The following is a 23,066-nucleotide window of genomic DNA, read 5'->3' as shown; positions in this document are numbered from 1 at the left end:
AGCTGGCCCGGGTTTTATTATCCGGCCCATAGCATCTGTTATTACCTTGGACCGAGCACATCTGACTGCTCGGCCTGCCCAAGATATTTTGGGCCCAAACACAAGTAAAGAGAAATATCACCAGATTGTAATACTAAATGGTTGGACTGTGTATCCTTTAAATTCCAAAAAAGATTAATCAACTAAACAAAAAGAAAAAAAATACTGGAAATACAAATATGGGAAATACAAAAATTAAAAAGAAAAAAAAATTGTGAATATTTGAGCCAGCCAGCCAGCCATACCTGAGCCAGCAGCCAGTTCTAAGCGAGTGAGCGTGACAACATTACGACGTCACTTGGGCGTGGATTTTTATGTCCATGACCAAGCACTTGTAGTAGGTGAATGGTGTCGTTTACTAGAGTCACCAACCAAGGGACGAGTGAAGGCTCTGCGTTAGGTGAAGCGTCCTACGTGGCAGCCAACTGGTTGGTTTTGGGCTAAAGTGTGCCGCATGTAACCAAATCTATTTCGCTTCCCCAACCCACCAAACACCCTTGACCTATTACATAACGCCACGTGTACTAGACAAGTGAAGCTGACTTAATAAAGAGAAATAAATTGTGTACGTGGAATGGACTGATTGGTCTGTTACTTCGGTGCAACTCGTGGGAATTGGACATGTTCTGTCATTGACAAATAAATTAATACCAACCAAGTCCGTTTCCCTCACCACACCTGTTTGTATATTTACTTCAACCAAAACCCAAACCAAAAACCAGGGAGAAGGTCGTCTGAAAGAAACCAACCCAATCCCTACTACCAATTTTCTCTCACATTTTCCCTCACTTTCTCACCATCCAAACACATATCCAATGGAGCACCATCACAAAGATGATGAGTTCATTTTCCGGTCCAAACTCCCCGATATTTACATCCCAAACCACCTCCCTCTTCACACCTACTGCTTCGAAAACATCTCCCAATTCATGGACCGCCCCTGCTTGATCAACGGCAACAACGGCGACACCTTCACCTACGCTGACGTCGAGCTCACCTCCCGCAAGGTCGCCTCGGGGCTCCACAAAATCGGCATTCACCAAACCGACGTCATCATGCTCCTCCTCCAAAACAGCCCTGAATTCGTCTTTGCATTTCTCGGCGCCTCCAATATCGGCGCAGTCGTCACCACCGCCAACCCCTTCTACACTCCAGCCGAGATGGCCAAGCAGGCAAAAGCATCCAATGCCAAACTCATCATAACGCAGTCGGCTTACGTGGACAAGGTGAAGGACTTCGCACTTAAAAACGACGTCGAGATCATGGTCGTCGACAGCGCGGAAACTGAGGAAGACGGTAATACTTATCGTCACTTCTCGGAGCTGACTTCGGCGGACGAGAATGACATCCCGGCAGTGAAAATAAACCCCGAAGATGTCGTTGCGCTGCCGTATTCTTCCGGGACGACGGGGCTACCTAAAGGGGTTATGCTGACTCACAAAGGGTTGGTGACGAGCGTGGCGCAACAGGTGGACGGAGAGAATCCGAATTTGTATTTCCACAGTGAGGACGTGATCCTCTGCGTGCTGCCCTTGTTCCATATCTACTCCCTCAATTCAGTGTTTCTCTGCGGACTCAGAGTTGGGGCGGCGATACTGATCATGCAGAAGTTTGAGATCACCAAGTTGTTGGAGCTGGTGGAGAAGTACAAGGTGACGATTGCGCCTTTTGTACCTCCGATCGTTTTGAGTATTGCCAAAAGCCCCGACTTAGACCGGTACGACTTGTCATCGATAAGGATGGTGATGTCCGGTGCGGCGCCGATGGGGAAGGAGCTTGAGGATACAGTGAGGGCTAAGTTACCTAATGCCAAACTTGGACAGGTAATTCAATTAAATAACGTCTTTAATTGGATTTCTCTCTAGATATATATACACACCATATTTCCTAAGTGGTTGAGTGATTCTCATCCTCAATCATGTTTTGGTAATTTTAGTCCGGAAAATGCTATAAATGCCATATTTGTTTACCAACTTTATTTTCGTGGGGCCATGATTTAAAATTTGAGTAAGAGTTGTGTTAGTTGTTGATGCAAGTGCAAGCCGTAATATCAACAGTTGATAGTAACTTATGTATTCGTGTGTGGTTGATTGAGTTAGACTATAGAATGGATTAATCACTAATTAAGTATCAAATTCAACATAAATATAATACGTTATAGTCAATATATAAGTTGAGCTTAAAACTTCTTATTTAAATATGAAGATGAATTAATTAAAAAAAAAATTGATAATGAAGGGAGCGGTTTAATACCACAAATTGTCCTATATTATATGTCCCACAAATTGTCCTATATTACATTTTTCAACAATATATGTCATACAGTTTTTGTTATTTGTACCCATTTGTCAACCATATATGTCATACAGATTTTGTTATTTGTACCCATTTGTTAACCATATATGTCATACAGTCTTTGAATATGAAAATAATGGTGTGAAATAATATACGTTGAAATTTGTTCAGGGGTATGGAATGACAGAGGCTGGACCTGTGCTGTCAATGTGCTTAGCATTTGCAAAGGAACCATTTGAGATAAAATCAGGTGCGTGCGGGACTGTTGTAAGAAATGCAGAGATGAAAATTGTTGACCCTGATACGGGTGTTTCGCTTACGCGAAATCAAGCTGGAGAGATTTGCATCAGAGGTAGCCAAATCATGAAAGGTACACAGAGTGGCTACTATTCCATTACAATAAACCAATAATTTTCTTGCATATTCTTTTACTTAGGAGTGTGATATCCATACACCATTTTTTACTTCTCACACACCCTTCTAATTGTCGGCTGTCGGATCGAATGAATTGAAGAAGATCAACAGACAAAAATTAACAAAGGGTATGTGAGAAGTAAAAAGAGATGTGTGGATAGCACACCCCTTTATTTTATCTTCTTCTTAAGATTACAGTATTAATTATAATCTAATTAATTAGTTCATTTGTTTGCGGATCTTGCTGGCTTTTATTTTATATATCTATCCATATGTCCTAGGATTCTCTCCCCTCCTCCTTCTATCATCTCCTCTTATATTCTCTATTTTGTCTTTCTCTTTCTATAAAAAATTAATATAAGATGTTAACATGAGTTAACTGATACTCTTCAAATAGGAAGGCAGGGAAGGGAAGGGAAAAAAAGAGGAAAGAGAATCCTCGTTGGTTTTTAATTCATGCATGGTGGTGTATTTGGAAATATAATCTTGCTTGGAAAATAATATAGGATTGTACTTTAAGAACCGAGCTGTGAATTGAATAGAGAAACCCTAAAATTCTTAATTGATAGAAACTCCAAAATGGAATAATTAAAAATTTAAAAAAGAATATGAGAAAATTTTCGTTTCGTACTTGTTAATAGATGATAAACCATTTAAGAAACCCCTTAACTCGACATATCTCAAGTCCAACAATTCCAGATTGGAGGAAAAAGCGGAGTCCTCAAAGATGCACAAAGAAAGAAGCAAGATGATAATGGAGTTTGGTCAAACTTCTTCTTCATAAACCCTAGACCCTAAACCATTGATTTGAAGATGAAGTACATTCTCTTTACACCTCTTAGAAATTTCTACCCATGATCATTCGACAATACTCTTTTGAAAATGGTGGAGAAGATGAACTTGTGAGACAAACACATGATTTGATTTGGATTTTAAGTGGAGAGTGTGGGGTATACGTAGAAGGTGTGGGGTGTGAGGATAATATTGAAAAGTATGTGGGATGTGTTAAGATAAATTTTAGTCTAAAAAATAAATGTGGGGGTGTATTAAGCATATGAGATGTAGTCAACAAAACGTAGGGTGTGAATAAAATAACTCCTTAGTATTTAGTAGTAAATTTCTCTTTAAAGGCGAATTTGAATCACATTATTACTAGAATATTGTGAGGTTAAGCCCATCAATTCATTTTTAGTGTAAATAATATCGTTTCTTAAAAAAAAAAAAAATTAAAAACTTACAAAAATGAATTTATAAATAATTTCAGGCCATGTTGAGATTTTCTTAATCCTTACAGAGATAATGCGTGTCCATGCTGAGATTTTATATAACGAAAGATTATCAGTTTGTTACAAAGAAAATCATTATGTTGCATTCTCATTCTATCAAAGTCAAATCATGAATCCAAATAATAACTCATTTAATTAATAGTTAAGATGTATGAGTAAAGAAACATAACTTTTTGAACAATCAAACTAAATACTAATGAATGAATAATAGAAAATATTATTGGTCGAAGGGACTATAACTTTAAACATCAATGTATCTTGGTCGTGTCTGGGTGGACGAAATTTATTGGTGAATGGGCTGGGATTAGGATTACCATTTGTTTATTATTTTCGTAGCTTCACACTATTTTCGTAACTTGAGTGGGTTCGTTTCGTACAGGCACACGCTTATTTCCAAATCGATTAACAATTTTTTTTGTTTTTGAACAAATGATATTATCTGAAGAGATGGGTTTAGTCTCACAATGGACTAAAACTAATATGGTTAAAACTCGTCTTTGGTGAGAATTGATCTTAAGACCTCTCACTTACGAGTAAAAATGAATATCACTACACCATAGTACTAAGTTCAATCGTTAACATTTTTAAGATGACTCATTATATTTTATATTTACTAAAAATATAACTTTACCCCTTAAAAATGAATTTTCTTTACCTAAAACCCAAAATAGTTTTTTTTTTCTCTAAATTAAACTCAATGACTAGACTCTACATAAACAAAATCATTAATTAAGTTTGACTTCACACCTTTTAAAATTTCTAGATGCCTAAAATGCCCCTAATAACATGATTTCTATGACAATTAACATTATAAAATTTAATACATGTTAGTAGCTTTAGTATCATGATATATACTGTGGCAACAAAAAAAAAAAAAAAAGCATTAATGTTATAATTTCAAAGGAAACCTAATGAAAATGACTTGAAAATTTTGAATTTTAACCAAAATAACAAAGTGACTTTTAGAGTAAAAATATCTTTAACGTTAAATGTAAACAGTACCAGAAGTGTTTTGTTAAGACTCCCTAATTTCAATGCATTATTAATAACAAATTCAATTTTTACAAAAATAATGTACCTATTATTTAATTTACCAAAATAATTTACTTATTGTTTAATTTTTATAAAAATAATGTAGCTATTGTTTAAAAGAAACAATGTATCTACTGATTTTTTTTTTCCAAAAACAAAGTACCTATTATTTAACTTTTATAAAAATAATGCACCTATGTGTAATTTTACCAAAAAATAATTTACATATTGTTTATGAAAATAATGTAGCTAAGTGTAGTTTTAAAAGTTGTAAGGGACTAAATCTAAAGCACCCTTTTATTTATGTTTATTTTTTGTTTTACTCATTTAAAAGTTCAAAAAATTTATAAATGTGTGAATAGTACTTGGTTCTGACATTTTTTGTGGATCTGTAGTATGGGCGAGTTTTATGGGAAAGTGATCATTCTGGATCTCTTCCATCAAGGCTACCAAATCAAATGATCCAGGTCCTAGAAATTTGATCAAACGGCTAAATATAGGGGTCCTTTTAAAAGTTATAATAACTTTAGTTGTTGGATCAAATTTCAAGGATCCGGATCACTTGACCTGGTGGCCTTGGTGAAAGAGATCCGGAGAGGATCTCTTTCCAGTTTTAAGACAATATAAAGTGTATCAAAGATTTTCTTTAACCAAAAAAATAATAATTCACCAAAAAGATATATGCATGTTAACATAGATTTGGCCTTATTGGTGAGCAGGTTATCTTAATGATCCTGAAGCCACGGAGAGAACCGTAGACAAACAGGGATGGTTGCACACAGGTGATATAGGGTACATCGACGGTGATGACGAGCTCTTTATTGTCGACCGATTAAAGGAACTCATCAAATACAAAGGGTTCCAAGTGGCTCCGGCTGAGCTTGAAGCCATGCTGATTGCCCATCCCAACATCTCCGACGCTGCTGTTGTACCGTAAGTTAACCTGTACCACATTCTACATGGTTATGTCTCATGCCCTTATAACTGGTGCGGCGTGTTACCAAACTATCTATCAGTCTATGGAGATAAGAACGTTTGTATAACTTGTTTAAAATTTGTTTGTTTCAGTATGAAGGATGAAGCTGCAGGTGAAATTCCTGTTGCATTTGTTGTGAGATCGAACGGTTCCAAGATCTCCGAAGATGACATCAAACAATACATCTCAAAACAGGTACCATTGTTGACTTGTATATATTAGTACTCAAATACGAGCAGTTAGTAAATTAATACAGTGTTACACACTCGTTTGAGGTATTGACGACTTTACTACTTAAAGTGAACGAATGCCTGCTGGTTAAACTACTAGAAAATTCCACATGGCTGAGCTAAACCAGTTAACTCAGATATGACTACATTGATGGATTAGCCGAACATTAGGTATATCCCAAGAACATACTTGTGGTAGTATCAAGTCCAGCCGATTTTGATATCTGTAAAAGAGAGAAAAATCTCGTTAGTCAATTCTTATAATGGTGAAAGGCCTCTCTAGATTAGATAGTTGTGAACATTTTCTTCAAATATTCCTGACCCGAGCTACATTGGTGATTATTCGATCATGGCCTCGAGTCCAAAAGTAAATATTCTGAATCATTAGTTGTAAACCCGTTATTATTTATCCGAAATTTCGTGTGCCAAGTCTCGTGGATTATAAACTATTTTCTTCTTCCTTTTGGAGTGATACTTGGGCTTGTGTTATCTATTGGTATGTATAATTGGATGGCCTTACTAGGTGTTGATTGGAACTATAACTTTGTACTCTTGTTAGGCAAGGCCTCTCTACATCAATGGTTTTTTTTGTTTTGGTACCGTTTACTTTTGAATTTTGCTTCATCCCGAAAATAAATAAATAAATAAATAAATAATTCTCGACTGATCGTTTGCTGCATTATTTTACGTGCAGGTCGTCTTTTATAAGAGAATAGGTCGGGTTTTCTTCATAGACAAAATACCCAAGGCTCCTTCTGGCAAAATCTTGAGAAAAGACTTGAGAGCAAAGCTGGCTGCAGGCCTACCCAATTAGGGTTTCAAGTGACAAGCTAAACCACACAATATGAAAGACTGATTGTGAAGATGAAACACGTATCAGCGTGTGTACGCGCTATTTTCCAAAATGGAAAATGGGAAATCAAGATGGAAAGGAAAAAACTATAGTTGTTTTTAAAGTGGTGATTTTTCAAGCCTTTGTATGTGCTCTAATATCTTCCTCTTTGGGACCAACAAGAATCTTTAACACAGAGAAGTTGTAGCCTTCATTCAAATTTGTTTATGTATAGGGTGTTCCATGATATTCACCAAATAGACATCAGAAGTGTTTGTAACATTAAATGGTAAGAAATGTATTGTGTCAAATATGATTCATTGTGTTGTTGCTTGTTATTTAAATTATTTATTTGCATAAATTACATAAAAATACCTCAATTATAAGCCGCATTACAATTTCATACCTCAACTTTTAAACATTGTAATGTCATACATCAACTTAACAATTCATTGCAATGTCAACCATCCGTTAACTTTTCTATTAATTTTCCTGTTAAATGCTGACGTGGTAAGTACGAGACTCACTACTTAGCCAACTAGGTTAAAACATTAATGAAATATTATTTAAAAATGTCAAAAATCAGAAAATTCAATTAAAAATGCAGTTGGTATAGATTCATTGTCTCTTTCTTCTTTACCATCTTCTCTTCTTCTGGTACATGAAATATTAAAGGGATTGGCTTATGGGTGAAAATCAACAGAGAAAAGCATCACTTTCTTCCCATCCAACATCATCCTTTGAGCAAACAATCGTGGGTCATCGCTGCTTAAGCCGTCGTGGATTAGCAAAGGATCTTAGGTCTAAATGTGGTTTAAACTGGCAAAGTCGTTGTCAATGCTCAAACGGATGCTTTATATGAGAAGTTGGCGAACCTAAGAGAAAAAAAAAATTGGAGTGTAAGTATCATCTTCTTGGCCACTAGATTTTTATATTGGAATTTGCCCCTGAAATAATGCGTACAAGAAAAAAAAATAAGAATTTAAGATTGGCTACCCTAAAATAATGCCAAACCAGATCTTCTCCACTCTAGCCACCGCCCACCGCCATCACCCATTCTATTAGCAGATCCCCACTTTCTCTCTTCCTTTACTAAAAAAAATTTAGGAATTTGAGATTGGCCACCCAAAACCACAATGCAGTAACCATGGTAGTGTTCAACAAAGAAGCAAGCCCCTTCCTTCAATAAAGAAGCAACCATGACCTTGGTCTGGAGCTAGAGATTGACAACGATTAAATATGTTAGGTACGTGTTGTTTGTGAGAATGTTGCCACAAAGAAGGACTCAACATCAACTTGGCGAGTGAGCTCGAGCTCGGCGTGGTTGCATAGGAGCCCAGGTGTAGCTTGTGGACGATGGAGGAGGAGGGGTGTTGAAGGAGGTGCGACGCTGTGTTTCAGTGATGAAGGAAGGAAAAGAGGCGAGATGGAGGGGGAAGAAGGGTTGGGATGAGCCCCGCTCCTCTTATTTAATTTTTCTTGGCATAAAAAATAATATATATATTTTTTAAATTGATTATTTTAGACATACGAAATTTTATTTTGCCATGCATCAACTCTACAATGGTCGTGAGCACCGAAAATCCTTTGCAACCGGGATATAATTCTTGCTTGGCACTTTTTAATAGTTTTTCATATTTTTCAAATGCTTTACTATCTATGGCGGGAGGAACATCATCTTCTACTTCCTCATTCATATTCGAACTAGCATTTGGAAAAGCATCATTGATAATGTCCATAATTTGTTCATTTGGGTCCACAACAGATTCAATTGTCTCCACTGCTCAGGTAATGTGTGAGGATGAAGCATGTTGTATTTGTTCTTAACGATGATTCCACATAGTATAGGTCTCCATCATCCAATTTCTAACTAAATGGTATCAAACAGTTTCAAAATATTCAATCATTGAGTTGTTACACTTTCTACAAGGACACCGAATTTGAGTTGAACCCCGGTTGTTTGCAATTGCAAAATCAATGAACTAATTTATTCTATACAAATAATCATCACATCTGTTAGGATTATGCATCCACTGTTTATCCATATCACCTGCAAATATAAAAAATTTACAAGGGTTACAACAACTTCAATTATGATATGCCACCTTATGCCTCCAATATGGATCCTATCTCATTCGAGAATGCTTAGTTACATACTGTAATTTATGGTTCCAACACATTAGAGTTCGATTGTGGGAAAATTTTGGCAACATCTCCTTGCAGTTCTTCAAGTGCACAACTTAGAGCACGATGCACCCGAAGGACGCAAAGAGATGCTACCAAATTTTCCACGTTCAAACTCGTGAACCGCAAAATACAACATGTATCTGTGCATTCTCAAATTGTCCAAAAATTTGGGACAATTCAAGAATTAATTGGACCATAGTCATGCTTTCGCATCCATTCGTGAAATCCAACTAATTCTCAAGCGAGAAACTAAGCTCATATGAACATTGCAAACCATTTTTTGTACATCCACACAAAAATGTTTGTATACAAATATATAAACTCAAAAAAATTATAAACTACAAACAAAACAATTTAAATGAATGGAAATTAAATAAGTTATTTAAGAAAATATACCTCCGAGATTAACAGTAACATAAATAGAATTAGCTGGAAATTTGAGGAGGAAGGCTGCTGCTGTAGTTGTTTTGCAGCTTCTGCCTTCTTGCATTCTGGTTAAATTCAATAAAGTGAAAAGATTTTGCCCGATGAAAGCACTGTTGCGCAAAACATGGTGCTTCCACTTTTGGCGCCATCCAACTACACTTTGCCGCGTTTTTAGAACACTTTGCACAATGAACCACAGTTCATAGTGCATTACGTTTTGTTTTGTTTTTTTTTTTTTTTTTAATTTCATTTTTTGAAAAAAAAATTGAATTTTCTATTCAGTCTTTAATTTTTTTTCAAACCACATAAATACTTAATAAATCAAGAACTTATTTCATTAAACCATTCATGCATAATTAATTAATATAAATATTTATTATAATGCATTAATTTTATTCAAAATACACATTAAGTACATAGTTAATTAAACCATTCATAGTAAAAAAACTTCTAATTCAGATCTGATTATTAAATAAGCAATAAAATTATAAAAAAAAAGAAGAAAACACTATTCTACTCCTCCGCTAGTGGTTCTGGTTCTCGCTGTAGTTCTGCCACATGTTGATTATCAAACTTCCACTCCTGGCAATGAGACTTGAAGATATTGTCAATAAACTTCATCAGATTTGGTTTACTTTTGTCAATGTCCCAATAAGGCTATCATGTAAAAATTAATAAATTAAAATCTCACTATTATATGAAATTTAATAAACATAATTATTATTTAATTAATAACTTAACACATATAGCTAACTCATCGATCAAGTGCATCTTCAGCTCCTCGGGGATGGCTCTCGAAGACTCCCAATCCACACGACATTTGTCATCCACCAATACTTCAACGTCGGACCAAAACCTGGCGCACATATCTGACACAACCCTTATTAATTCGTTAGAAGTGATTTGGTAAAGGTTCCCACCATAAGTGTGTTGGACTTGTACCGCAGTGATGCGAAAATAGTTAAGCACACAAATTAACCCTCTTGTTGTCAAATTGTAGTAAGGATGCAAGTAGGGATCGTTCTAGACCGGGGATTAGGAGGGCTTGCTAAAACCTCTAAATTGACTCAAAAACATAAAAACAAAGTTAAAAACGTTCACAAAGACTCAAAGGACTCAAAACAAGTTCAAAAGACTCAAAACTGCCTAAAAACACTAACTAGGCAGTTTCTGACCTTAAACCCAATTTTGGACGAATTTAAGATTATGGCTTGATTCAAAACACTTTAAAACATAAATTAAACAGATTCTAAGCACCAAAGAACAAGAAAGTAAAGGGGGGTTTTGATTTGACGAAAATTGAATTAACAAAACAAGTTAATAAACTAGGCAGATTGTATAAACGGATTTGAGAAACAAGATGATGGATGGATTAGTTAGAGGTCCATTCTCCACACATGACACATTTATATATGAATCGATTCTCCAATTGCTTTTCATTAACTATGATGCTCAACACCCCAAGTTAACCGTGATGCACTAATTAACTCTCAAATTTTCCTTATGTTATTGAATTGGATGATGCATGCGACAATTCAAATCATTCTCCAATGGTTCTCAACATGAATGCATAGAAGAGATACAATGAGAGATCATTATACTCTATGAAAATTATAAGTGTTGACGAGGCAATTGTAACTATGAATGCATGAAACTCTTGCCAAGAATTCAATTAACGCGGTTGTGACTAGCAACCTTCACTACTCATGTTTATAAACTTGTGACGATTAGGTGAAACTCGTTTATAAACTAGCATCGAGTTTATGCATGAAGACTAAGTATGCATCCCTAATCAACATACAAAAACAAGTTTTTAATAAACAGATAATTGAATTGCAATCACAACTTAACAAATCACAATTGGAAGAAATCAATTCATATTTCAAACATGTTCATGGCTTCAAACTTTCCCCTAACTAATTAGGGGTTTAGCCACTCATGATTACAACAAACTTAGAGAGTAATAACAAAGTAAACATTGAAAACAAGGAAAGGAAGTACACCTAAAAATTCCAACAACTCAAACTTGAATTGTATGAATGTTTAGGCCTCTTCTCCTCCTCTTTGTTGTTGCGGCCCAAGGGGTTTTGGTGAGTTTTGGGGGTTATGGATGATGTAGAATGAAGTGTTTAGGGTAGGGATGGATGTAGGGGAAGGCAAGGAGTGTTTTTGGGCAGAAATATGAAGAATGGTGAAGTATGGTTGTGTTAGAGAGAGGGAATGAATTTCTAGCGTGAATGAATGTGTATGAGAGGTGGTGTCAATGGTGAATGAATGCATGGGTTTTTATAGGGGGAATGGGAGAATATGTGGCTGAAATAATGATGGAAAAACAGCTAGGAAAAGAATGATTAAAGATGGAATGCATGTGGAATTGCAAGGGGGAAAGCTGGAAATGTTGAATGGGATGCACGACAATGAAGGGAGGATGTGGCTGCAATGATTTTGGAAGAATGATATTGAAATGGGAAAGCATGTGGCTGAAATAATGATGGAAAAACAGCTAGGAAAAGAATGATTAAAGATGGAATGCATGTGGAATTGCAAGGGTGAATTAGGGTGAAACAAAATATGAATGAAAGTGAATAAATTAGAATAGGGCTGCAATGGTTAAAGGGCTAGGGTTTAAGTACATAGAATGGGCCTAAAATAGGGTTGTTTGCATGGCAAGGGAAGGGAAATATGGTTTAAGCCCATGGCAAGGATGTGTAATTGGGTTAGGGCCATTGTTTTGTGTCCTCAAGTGCATACAAGGCCTTCAATTTCATCCAACACTTTGGCTCCAAGCATAAGCTATCCATCCTTAGCCCAATAGTGCTCCAAAAGACCCAAAATGCACTTCTTTGCTCCTTTAGCCCTTAGAACCTGAAAACATACGAAAATAACTTAAAAGACTTAAAGAACTAAGAAATAACAACGTAAATGCACAAGAACAAGCCAACTAAGTTGCCTAAATATGCTTCTATCAAATTCCCCCACACTTAGCTTTTGCTAGTCCTCGAGCAAAACAAAACAACAAAAGAACACGAAACTAGACAAAACGAACAAAGCACAACCTACACCTTCCAACGTTGCCTCAGGGATTTCCAATGCACATGACATGTTAAAAATCATCATTCCCACAGATTTTGGTCATCTTTACACTTAAGTACATACTTAATCATAGTCACCACATACTAGTTCACAATTAAGCATTTAAAACCACGTTTTGAATGTAGTAACATGCCTTAGAGAATTCCCTCAATTCCTTACTAGAATGCACTCAATTTTCACACAGATTTTCTAACTCCACACCCTACACTAGGTATATGTGAGGAGATTGATGTAAATATGAATTCTAACACTCACATATGTTATATCAAAGAAAGCATTTTCTGGATTTACGACAATGACATGAATATGATCTCATGAGTGGAATACTACTACTTAGAATGAGAACCAGTGATTCCATATGCTCATACCAAATTCAAACTCCACAAATTGAACACATAACATCAAGATAGAAGTTGAGGGTTGTAACGGGGTTAAGGGTAATGGTTTAACAAAGTAAAACAAAGGTTCTTAAAGTAATAGGAAGCGAAGTAATGAAATTGACACTTAAACTCACTTTTAATGGCATAAATCAACTTTTAAACACAAGGGAAGATTCATGCAACAATTAGGGTCAAATTCACTCTTTTGGACCCTTCCTTCAATAACCAATACTTGTGAGATCATTCTCACTTATTTTTCAACTCTTTTTCTTTCTTTTCAACACTTTTCTATTTTCTTTTTATTTTTCCACGAATTTTTTCTTTTTTTTCTTTATTTCATTCTTTGGCCGTGCCCTATCAAATTCCCCCACACTTATTTTCTGCAATATATTGATCAAAAGGAGTTCATTCTAAGTCATGCTTTACTATCCTTTAAGAACAAGGGTATGGAAAGTCCTAATCTAGGTTAGGTGAGGATAATGTGGTTAACAAAGAAAATAAGCTTGAAAAGGCTAAAAAGGGGTAATCCTACAATACATGTGAAAAGGGATAGGCTTTTTGGCTTTGGCTTGACTAACAACTTCATCTTATTGTATGTTATGCAATCAATATCATGCTTTGAATGAATTGGGCATGAGTTCTAGTATTTGGAACTATAATGAAATGCATTCCAAGTAGCAACCAAGCAAAGAATGATGAGATCATGCAACGACTTTAGAAAACAAGAAATCACAGATTTATACTCTCCAAAGAACGTTATAGGCTCAAGTCTCACAAGGATGTAGCTTTAGTTTAAGTTCCTTCGTTCAAGCATGTTACAAAAACGAATTTTTCTTTTATGATTGCATGTGAAGTCATACATTATAACCATAACCAAGCATATACCAAGAGTAAATCAAACTTTTCTCCATGTTTATAACTCTTTTTAACAGTCATGCAATTACAAACCAAATCCTCATCATTGTGTTGGAAGGTGACCTACGACACAACAAACACACAAAAACAACTCTTTTTGGGTTTTTCAACCCAATTTTTCAAATTTTTATGGTATTTTCGGATTTTTAAATCAACACACTCTAAAACACTCTAAAATAGCTTAAAAACACTTAAAAACAGTGGGAAACAAGTTTAGACATGTTAGGTGGTAATACCCTACGAATTTCATACAAAAATATCTCAAAACAGAATGTTACCCCCCCCACACTTAAACTAAACATTGTCCTCAATGTTTTAGACTAAACTTAACAGCAAAGGAACACACAAATAAACACATCACACATAACATAAAGTAAGCAACAACGGAAAAGGTTTAGGGACGCAAATCTGAGTTTGGAGCGATTCCCAAGTTCCTCCTTCGTTGATTGTATGGGTTGCCTCCCAAGTAGCGCTTTCTTTTACGTCTTGCAGCCGGACGAACACCTCCATCAAGCTTCAGGGGAGGCCACGGCATGGAGGGGTGTTTCCTCCACAACATGCTCTTCAAACAAAGTGTAATAAGGCTTTAATCTATGCCCATTTACCTTGAACTCGTGGCCACTTTTTAAGCTTTGGACTTGGACTGCACCATGAGGAAAAACATTAGTAACAACAAGAGGTCCAATCCACTTAGAACCTAACTTACCAGGGAATAACCGAAGTCTTGAATCAAAGAGCAACACTTTCTGCCCCTTGGAGAATGTTTTGATACGAAGCATCTTATCATGATAAGCCTTCGTCTTGTCCTTGTAGATGCGAGCATTCTCGTAAGCCTCGTTCCTAATCTCCTCAAGTTCATCCAATTGGAGCTTCCTATGAACTCCAGCAGCGTCTATGTCCATATTGAAGGTTTTCACAGCCCAATATGCCTTGTGCTCTAGCTCAACGGGCAAATGACATGGCTTACCATATATAAGCCGAAAAGGTGACATGCCAAGGGGAGTTTTGTAAGCCGTACGATAGGCCCACAATGCATCGTCTAAGCGCAAACTCCAATCTCTTCTTGAGGGTCCCACGGTTTTCTCTAGGACTTGTTTGATCTCCCTATTTGAAACCTCAGCTTGCCCATTAGTTTGAGGGTGATAAGGTGTTGAAACCTTATGCATAACATTGTACTTCTTGAGCAAAGCTTCAATGGTGCGGTTACAAAAGTGAGAACCCCCATCACTAATTAAAACTCGTGGCATCCCAAACCTGGTAAAAATATTAGATTTCACAAAATCTGCAACAACCTTAGAATCGTTAGTACGGGTGGCTTTGGCTTCCACCCATTTGGAAACATAATCGACAACTAGCAAGATGTAAGTGAAACCAAAAGATAGAGGAAAGGGGCCCATGAAATCAATACCCCAAACATCAAAAATTTCCACAAATGAGAGAGATTGCTATGGCATTTGGTCCTTAGGTCCTATGTTCCCTGTTCTTTGACACTTATCACATGTTAAACAAAACATTTTAGCATCCTTAAAGAGATTGGGCCAATAAAATCCAGATTGTAACACCTTTAGGGCTGTCCTTTGGGTGCCAAAATGTCCCCCACATGCATAAGTATGGCAGAATGTAAGAATGGAATTAAATTCGGATTCGGGCACACATCTACGCACAATCTGATCCGGGCTGAATTTCCATAAATATGGATCATCCCAAACATAAAAACGTTCATCATGAACAAGTTTATCACGTTGGAACTTACTTAGGTTACTAGGAACTTGCTTAGACACCAAGAAATTGACCAAATCGGCATACCAAGGGGTTCTTACCTCAATGGACAGAAGTTGCTCATCCGGGAATGTTTCTAAGATGGGAATGGACTCCTCTTTACCCACCATTCGCCTAAGGTGGTCAGCCACCACGTTTTCACATCCTTTCTTATCTCGAATTTCAAGATCAAACTCTTGGAGTAGGAGCATCCAACGAATGAGTCTTGGCTTGGCCTCCTTCTTGGTGAAAAGATACTTCAAAGCTGCATGGTCAGTGAAAACAATGACTTTAGTACCAAGAAGATATGATCTAAACTTATCTAATGCAAATACAATAGCCAAGAGTTCTTTTTCGGTTGTCGAATAATTTAGTTGTGCATCATTCAACGTTCGTGAGGCATAGTATATGACATGCGGCCTCTTGTCCTTCATTTGCCCTAAAACAGCCCCTAAAGCATAATCAGAGGCATCACACATCAATTCAAACGGGAGACTCCAATCAGGGGGAGCAATGATTGGTGCCGTGGTCAACAACTCCTTGAGTTGATTGAATGAAGCCGTGCATTCCTTGGTGAATTCAAACGCCACTTCTTTTTGTAGGAGACGGCAAAGAGGTTGTGTAGCTTTTGAGAAGTCTTTGATAAACCTACGGTAGAATCCTGCATGGCCAAGAAAAGAACGAACCTCTCTAACCGAAGTTGGAGAGGGTAAGTGACGTACAAGATCTATTTTGGATTTGTCCACTTCAATGCCGTTTTCAGAGATGATATGACCTAAAACTATGCCTTGTTTAACCATGAAATGACACTTTTCCCAATTAAGAACAAGGTTAGTTTCAACACAACGTTTTAGAATCAAACTAAGATTATGCAAGCAACCATCAAAAGAATCACCAAAGACGCTAAAATCATCCATAAAAACTTCAATGATTTTCTCAACATGATCAGAAAATATACTCATCATGCATCTTTGAAACGTAGCAGGTGCATTACATAAACCAAAAGGCATGCGACGATATGCAAATGTACCAAAAGGGCATGTGAAAGTGGTTTTTTCTTGGTCCTTGGGTGCTATGACAATTTGATTATAACCAGAATAACCATCAAGAAAACAATAGAAAGCATAACCCGCTAACCTTTCGAGCATTTGGTCAATGAATGGCAATGGGAAGTGGTCCTTCCTTGTGGTGGCGTTTAGCTTCCTATAGTCGATGCACACCCTCCAACCAGTTTGAATACGCGTAGGAACAAGCTCATTTTCGGCATTTTCAATCACAGTCACTCCAGATTTCTTTGGAACGCATTGCACGGGCGAAACCCACCTGCTATCAGAAATAGGATAAATCACTCCACAATCAAGTAATTTGATTACCTCTTTCTTAACTACTTCCATCATCGGAGGGTTGAGACGGCGTTGAGCCTCTCGAGATGTTTTGGACCCCTCCTCTAGAAGTATGCGATGCATACACATAGTAGGGCTGATTCCCTTTATGTCGGCCAAGGTCCATCCAATTGCCGTTTTGTACTCTTTAAGCACTCGCACCAATTTGATCTCCTCTTGTGCCGTGAGTGAGGATGAGATGATGACGGGCAATGTCTCATCCTCTCCCAAGAACACGTACTTCAAATGACTAGGCAACGGCTTAAGTTCAAGTGTAGGTGGCTGCACAACTGAAGGTAGCATTTTATTAGCCGAAACTGAACTTAAAATAGAGTCCAAAAACTTACCTGAATGTGGTGGCATTGACTCGAGGGTGGCCACCATCTCAATCATATCTTCACTAGGGGGCACGGCCAAGAATTCCCCATGCATGCCGTGGGGTGCCTTGGTGGTTATTTCAATGTTTTGCATGTCTCTTCCTTGGGCAATGACCAATTCAAGTGCATCGTCCTTCAAATTGTCTAAATAGTCCTGCGCCAAAGAGTCAATTATATCAATAGCAAAACACGAATGATTCTCACTAGGGTACTTCATAGAATCAGAAAGATTGAAATTAATAACTTCCCCATCAAATTCCATGGTCAAATTGCCATTATACACGTCAATCTTCGTCCGAGCTGTTTTCATGAATGGCCTTCCAAGGAGGATGGGCAATGAGGGAGTATGTTCGGATTCATCCATTTCAAGCACATAGAAATCCGCCGGAAAGACTAAGTGATTGACCTGCACTAACACATCTTCCAAAACTCCCTTTGGATAGGCATTAGATCTATCGGCCAATTGTATAATAACACCATCATTTTTCAATGCTCCTAGATTCATAGATGCATAAATTGAATATGGCATGACATTTATTGATGCACCTAAATCTAACATGGCAGATTCAAAACGAGTATTACCAATGACACATGGAATTGTAAAACTACCCGGATCCTTGCATTTAGGGGGTAGTTTTCTTTGCAAGATGGCGGAGACGTTTTCACCCACTTTGACAACCTCCTTGGTCGAAATCTTCCTCTTATTAGTGCAAAGTTCCTTCAAGAACTTGGCATACCTCGGGACTTGCTTGATTGCATCCAAAAGAGGGATATTGACTTGAACTTTCCGAAACGTCTCGAGAATGTCCTTTTCGGCGTCCTCTTTCTTTGTTTGCATGAACCTACTAGGAAAAGGCACATTCGAAGGAAAAACATTAGTAGGAATTGAACTTAACACATTTTTACCTTTATTGGACAGATTGGGTGATTTAGGGCCACTAGAAGCTTGCGGCAAAGGGGGATCCTCCTTTGCCATGGGTTTGGTTGTTTCCCCTTCTTCAAAATGCAGTTTTTCATCCTCTTTGTGACCTGTTTTTGATGAAGAACCTGTCCCCACTTCTTTTCCGCTTCTCAACACTATGGCTTTGGCCAATTCGAATCCACCTTTCGGATTCACTTGCGTTGAACTTGGTAACTTACCTTGTTCTCTACTAAATTGCCCCATGAATTCAGCCATTTGTCCCACTTGTCTCTTCAAATCCGTCACCTCTCGAGCTTGATTTTGTACCTCATTGGCGTAGTTTTGCATGTCCTTGGCTTGTTTTTCTTGCCCCTGCGCCAATGTAGTTAGTAATTGAATAACTTGAGAATTATCAAAAGACGAACCTGAGTTGTTTTGGGACGATGGTGGTTGGTTAGATTGGTATGGCCGTGTGAACCCAGGGGGGTTTTGTTGAAATCCCCTTTGTGGTGCAGATTGTTGGGGCTCTCTCCATTTGAAATTAGGGTGATCTCTCCATCCGGGGTTGTAGGTGTTGGAGTATGGATCATGTTTGGGTTGGTTTTGGCCTTGGAAACCAATGGCATTGGCAGATTCCCATCCTCCATTGTCTATTAACTGAGGGCATGTCTCGGATGGATGCCCTTGCATTGAACACACGCCACACACTTGGTTTTCTTGTGGTTTTGACCCCTTGACAACCTGAGACACGAGAGAAGTAAGATTAGCCAATTGTGATTGAATATCAGAAATTGCACTTACCTCATTCACACTTTGTTGCCGTGGCCCCTCTCTTTGTCCAACACCTTCATATTGTTGAGCGTTGTGTGCTCGGTTGGCAATTAAAGCTTTGGCATCCATTAGAGTCTTGTCCACTAATGCACCACCCGCCGAAGCATCTAGCATTTGACGTTCCATGGGAAGGAGTCCCTCGTAGAAATATTGAATGAGCAGCTCCTCCTTCATTTGGTGCTGTGGACATGAAGCAACAAGTGATTTAAAACGTTCATAATAAGATGGAAACGACTCACCTTGATTTTGTTGGATGCCACTAATTCGTTTCCTCAAGAGAATGATCTTGGCAGTGGGAAAGAATTTCTCTAAGAATGCACGTTTCATACTTTCCCAAGAATTGACAGTTCCAGGGGACAATTCAAACAACCAATCTTTGGCCTTATCCATAAGTGAGAATGGAAAGGCCTTCATCTTCAAAATACTCCCATCCACGTTGATGGGTGTCATACTTGAGCAAACTACTTCAAATTCCTTAAGATGTTTGTTAGGATCTTCCATGGACAACCCATGGAATTTAGGAATATGATGTAATAAACTAGATTTAAGTTCAAATTCTTCCGTCTTACCTTCAGCTGCCGTAGGGTATTGTATGCATAAAGGAACGGCATTGGCCATACCTGAGGCAGAGAGCTCTTTGATGGTTCGATTGTCCACTGCCATGGTTGGTACTTCCTCTTCAACCTCAACTTCGACTTCTTTCTCTTCTAATTCAGGTTCGGGACTAGGAGGATTAGACACTTGAAATTTCTTGTTCCTTCTCAAAGTCCTCTCGCCGTCAAAGTCGGAGATATGCTCACGAACAGGTTGTGAACTACGGGTCATAAACTAGTACCTAAAGACAATGAAATAAACAAATCAGTAACCAAGATAGAAAACGAACGAAAAATAAATAAAAAGAAATAACGAGGGATTAGCAAAGTTGCTAATCCCCGGCAACGGCGCCAAAATTTGATGCGAAAATAGTTAAGCACACAAATTAACCCTCTTGTTGTCAAATTGTAGTAAGGATGCAAGTAGGGATCGTTCTAGACCGGGGATTAGGAGGGCTTGCTAAAACCTCTAAATTGACTCAAAAACATAAAAACAAAGTTAAAAACGTTCACAAAGACTCAAAGGACTCAAAACAAGTTCAAAAGACTCAAAACTGCCTAAAAACACTAACTAGGCAGTTTCTGACCTTAAACCCAATTTTGGACGAATTTAAGATTATGGCTTGATTCAAAACACTTTAAAACATAAATTAAACAGATTCTAAGCACCAAAGAACAAGAAAGTAAAGGGGGGTTTTGATTTGACGAAAATTGAATTAACAAAACAAGTTAATAAACTAGGCAGATTGTATAAACGGATTTGAGAAACAAGATGATGGATGGATTAGTTAGAGGTCCATTCTCCACACATGACACATTTATATATGAATCGATTCTCCAATTGCTTTTCATTAACTATGATGCTCAACACCCCAAGTTAACCGTGATGCACTAATTAACTCTCAAATTTTCCTTATGTTATTGAATTGGATGATGCATGCGACAATTCAAATCATTCTCCAATGGTTCTCAACATGAATGCATAGAAGAGATACAATGAGAGATCATTATACTCTATGAAAATTATAAGTGTTGACGAGGCAATTGTAACTATGAATGCATGAAACTCTTGCCAAGAATTCAATTAACGCGGTTGTGACTAGCAACCTTCACTACTCATGTTTATAAACTTGTGACGATTAGGTGAAACTCGTTTATAAACTAGCATCGAGTTTATGCATGAAGACTAAGTATGCATCCCTAATCAACATACAAAAACAAGTTTTTAATAAACAGATAATTGAATTGCAATCACAACTTAACAAATCACAATTGGAAGAAATCAATTCATATTTCAAACATGTTCATGGCTTCAAACTTTCCCCTAACTAATTAGGGGTTTAGCCACTCATGATTACAACAAACTTAGAGAGTAATAACAAAGTAAACATTGAAAACAAGGAAAGGAAGTACACCTAAAAATTCCAACAACTCAAACTTGAATTGTATGAACGTTTAGGCCTCTTCTCCTCCTCTTTGTTGTTGCGGCCCAAGGGGTTTTGGTGAGTTTTGGGGGTTATGGATGATGTAGAATGAAGTGTTTAGGGTAGGGATGGATGTAGGGGAAGGCAAGGAGTGTTTTTGGGCAGAAATATGAAGAATGGTGAAGTATGGTTGTGTTAGAGAGAGGGAATGAATTTCTAGCGTGAATGAATGTGTATGAGAGGTGGTGTCAATGGTGAATGAATGCATGGGTTTTTATAGGGGGAATGGGAGAATATGTGGCTGAAATAATGATGGAAAAACAGCTAGGAAAAGAATGATTAAAGATGGAATGCATGTGGAATTGCAAGGGGGAAAGCTGGAAATGTTGAATGGGATGCACGACAATGAAGGGAGGATGTGGCTGCAATGATTTTGGAAGAATGATATTGAAATGGGAAAGCATGTGGCTGAAATAATGATGGAAAAATAGCTAGGAAAAGAATGATTAAAGATGGAATGCATGTGGAATTGCAAGGGTGAATTTGGGTGAAACAAAATATGAATGAAAGTGAATAAATTAGAATAGGGCTGCAATGGTTAAAGGGCTAGGGTTTAAGTACATAGAATGGGCCTAAAATAGGGTGGTTTGCATGGCAAGGGAAGGGAAATATGGTTTAAGCCCATGGCAAGGATGTGTAATTGGGTTAGGGCCATTGTTTTGTGTCCTCAAGTGCATACAAGGCCTTCAATTTCATCCAACACTTTGGCTCCAAGCATAAGCTATCCATCCTTAGCCCAATAGTGCTCCAAAAGACCCAAAATGCACTTCTTTGCTCCTTTAGCCCTTAGAACCTGAAAACATACGAAAATAACTTAAAAGACTTAAAGAACTAAGAAATAACAACGTAAATGCACAAGAACAAGCCAACTAAGTTGCCTAAATATGCTTCTATCACGCAGCTCTTTTCTTCTTGTCTATCAACAAAATACATATTCATAATACTGAAGCTAAATATAAACTTTATACAAAATGCAAAATTTACAACGCAAACCTTTTCCGGAACCTTCGCCATCCATTGTCTTTGACGAACGTGCACCACAGTCAGCCATCGTACCAACAATCAAATAAAAAATTGATAATAATTTGCAAAATAGTAAAGCGGTTCTGAAAAGAATTGTGAAGAATAAGGAAACCAAAAGCACATATTTATAGGAAGGTCAGGGACTCGCGTAAACATCTGCACTAAATACGATATTGATTCCTCTGATTCACATGCACTGAATGCTCTGACTCAAAAAATGAATGGACTTCGCTCGACGAAGGCTGTGTCGCACAAGGTTTCTACGGGAAAAACTTCGTCATTCCTCGCATTCCCATGCACTAAATGCTCTAACCCAAAAACTGAACGAACTTTCGGCGACGAAGCCTTTGTCGCGCATGGTTTTTGTAAGAAAAACTTCGTTGCGCATTTTGCTTTGCGCAAAACAAAAAATTACCCACGATTTTCATACTGACTTCACGCGACGAGTATTTTTTTTCCGTCGTGCATACAATAGCGCGACAAAGGTCTGCATTGTGCAAAGTAGCACCATTCTTGAGCAATGAAACTATTGTTTCATTGCGCAAAACACACTTGCACGACGAATTTTGCTTTGTTGACCAAACATATGTTGCACAAATGGTTTTTCCTACT

At 37.5% G+C, this 23,066-nt stretch overlaps 1 protein-coding gene and 1 pseudogene across 1 annotated transcript; one reads left to right on the top strand and one right to left on the bottom strand.

Annotated features, from left to right (window-relative positions):
• The first annotated feature begins 743 nt into the window (after positions 1–743).
• LOC137737534 (4-coumarate--CoA ligase 2-like) lies at positions 744–7,424 on the top strand. Its single transcript, XM_068477048.1, has 5 exons — positions 744–1,862; positions 2,506–2,704; positions 5,786–5,999; positions 6,135–6,237; positions 6,967–7,424. Exons 1-5 carry the CDS (start codon positions 855–857, stop codon positions 7,084–7,086), a joined length of 1,644 nt encoding a protein of 547 aa, XP_068333149.1. The 5' UTR covers positions 744–854; the 3' UTR covers positions 7,087–7,424.
• A 2,806-nt stretch (positions 7,425–10,230) lies between these two features.
• Positions 10,231–19,468, bottom strand: LOC137736022 (uncharacterized; annotated as a pseudogene).
• Positions 19,469–23,066: the final 3,598 nt, after the last annotated feature.

The sequence above is a fragment of the Pyrus communis genome, chromosome 6 (genome assembly GCF_963583255.1).
Source record: "Pyrus communis chromosome 6, drPyrComm1.1, whole genome shotgun sequence".
Taxonomy (NCBI): domain Eukaryota; kingdom Viridiplantae; phylum Streptophyta; class Magnoliopsida; order Rosales; family Rosaceae; genus Pyrus; species Pyrus communis.
The sequence above is the reverse complement of the archived record's forward strand: the minus strand, read 5'-3'. Positions and strand labels throughout refer to the sequence as shown.

Bases quoted from the DNA above. Each gene is read 5' to 3' on its own strand.
- LOC137737534 (XM_068477048.1), top strand. From the start codon at position 855: ATGGAGCACCATCACAAAGATGATGAGTTCATTTTCCGGTCCAAACTC. The intron at 6,000-6,134 runs GTAAGTTAACCT...TGTTTGTTTCAG, and splicing joins TCCGACGCTGCTGTTGTACC to TATGAAGGATGAAGCTGCAG. The intron at 6,238-6,966 runs GTACCATTGTTG...TTTTACGTGCAG, and splicing joins AACAATACATCTCAAAACAG to GTCGTCTTTTATAAGAGAAT.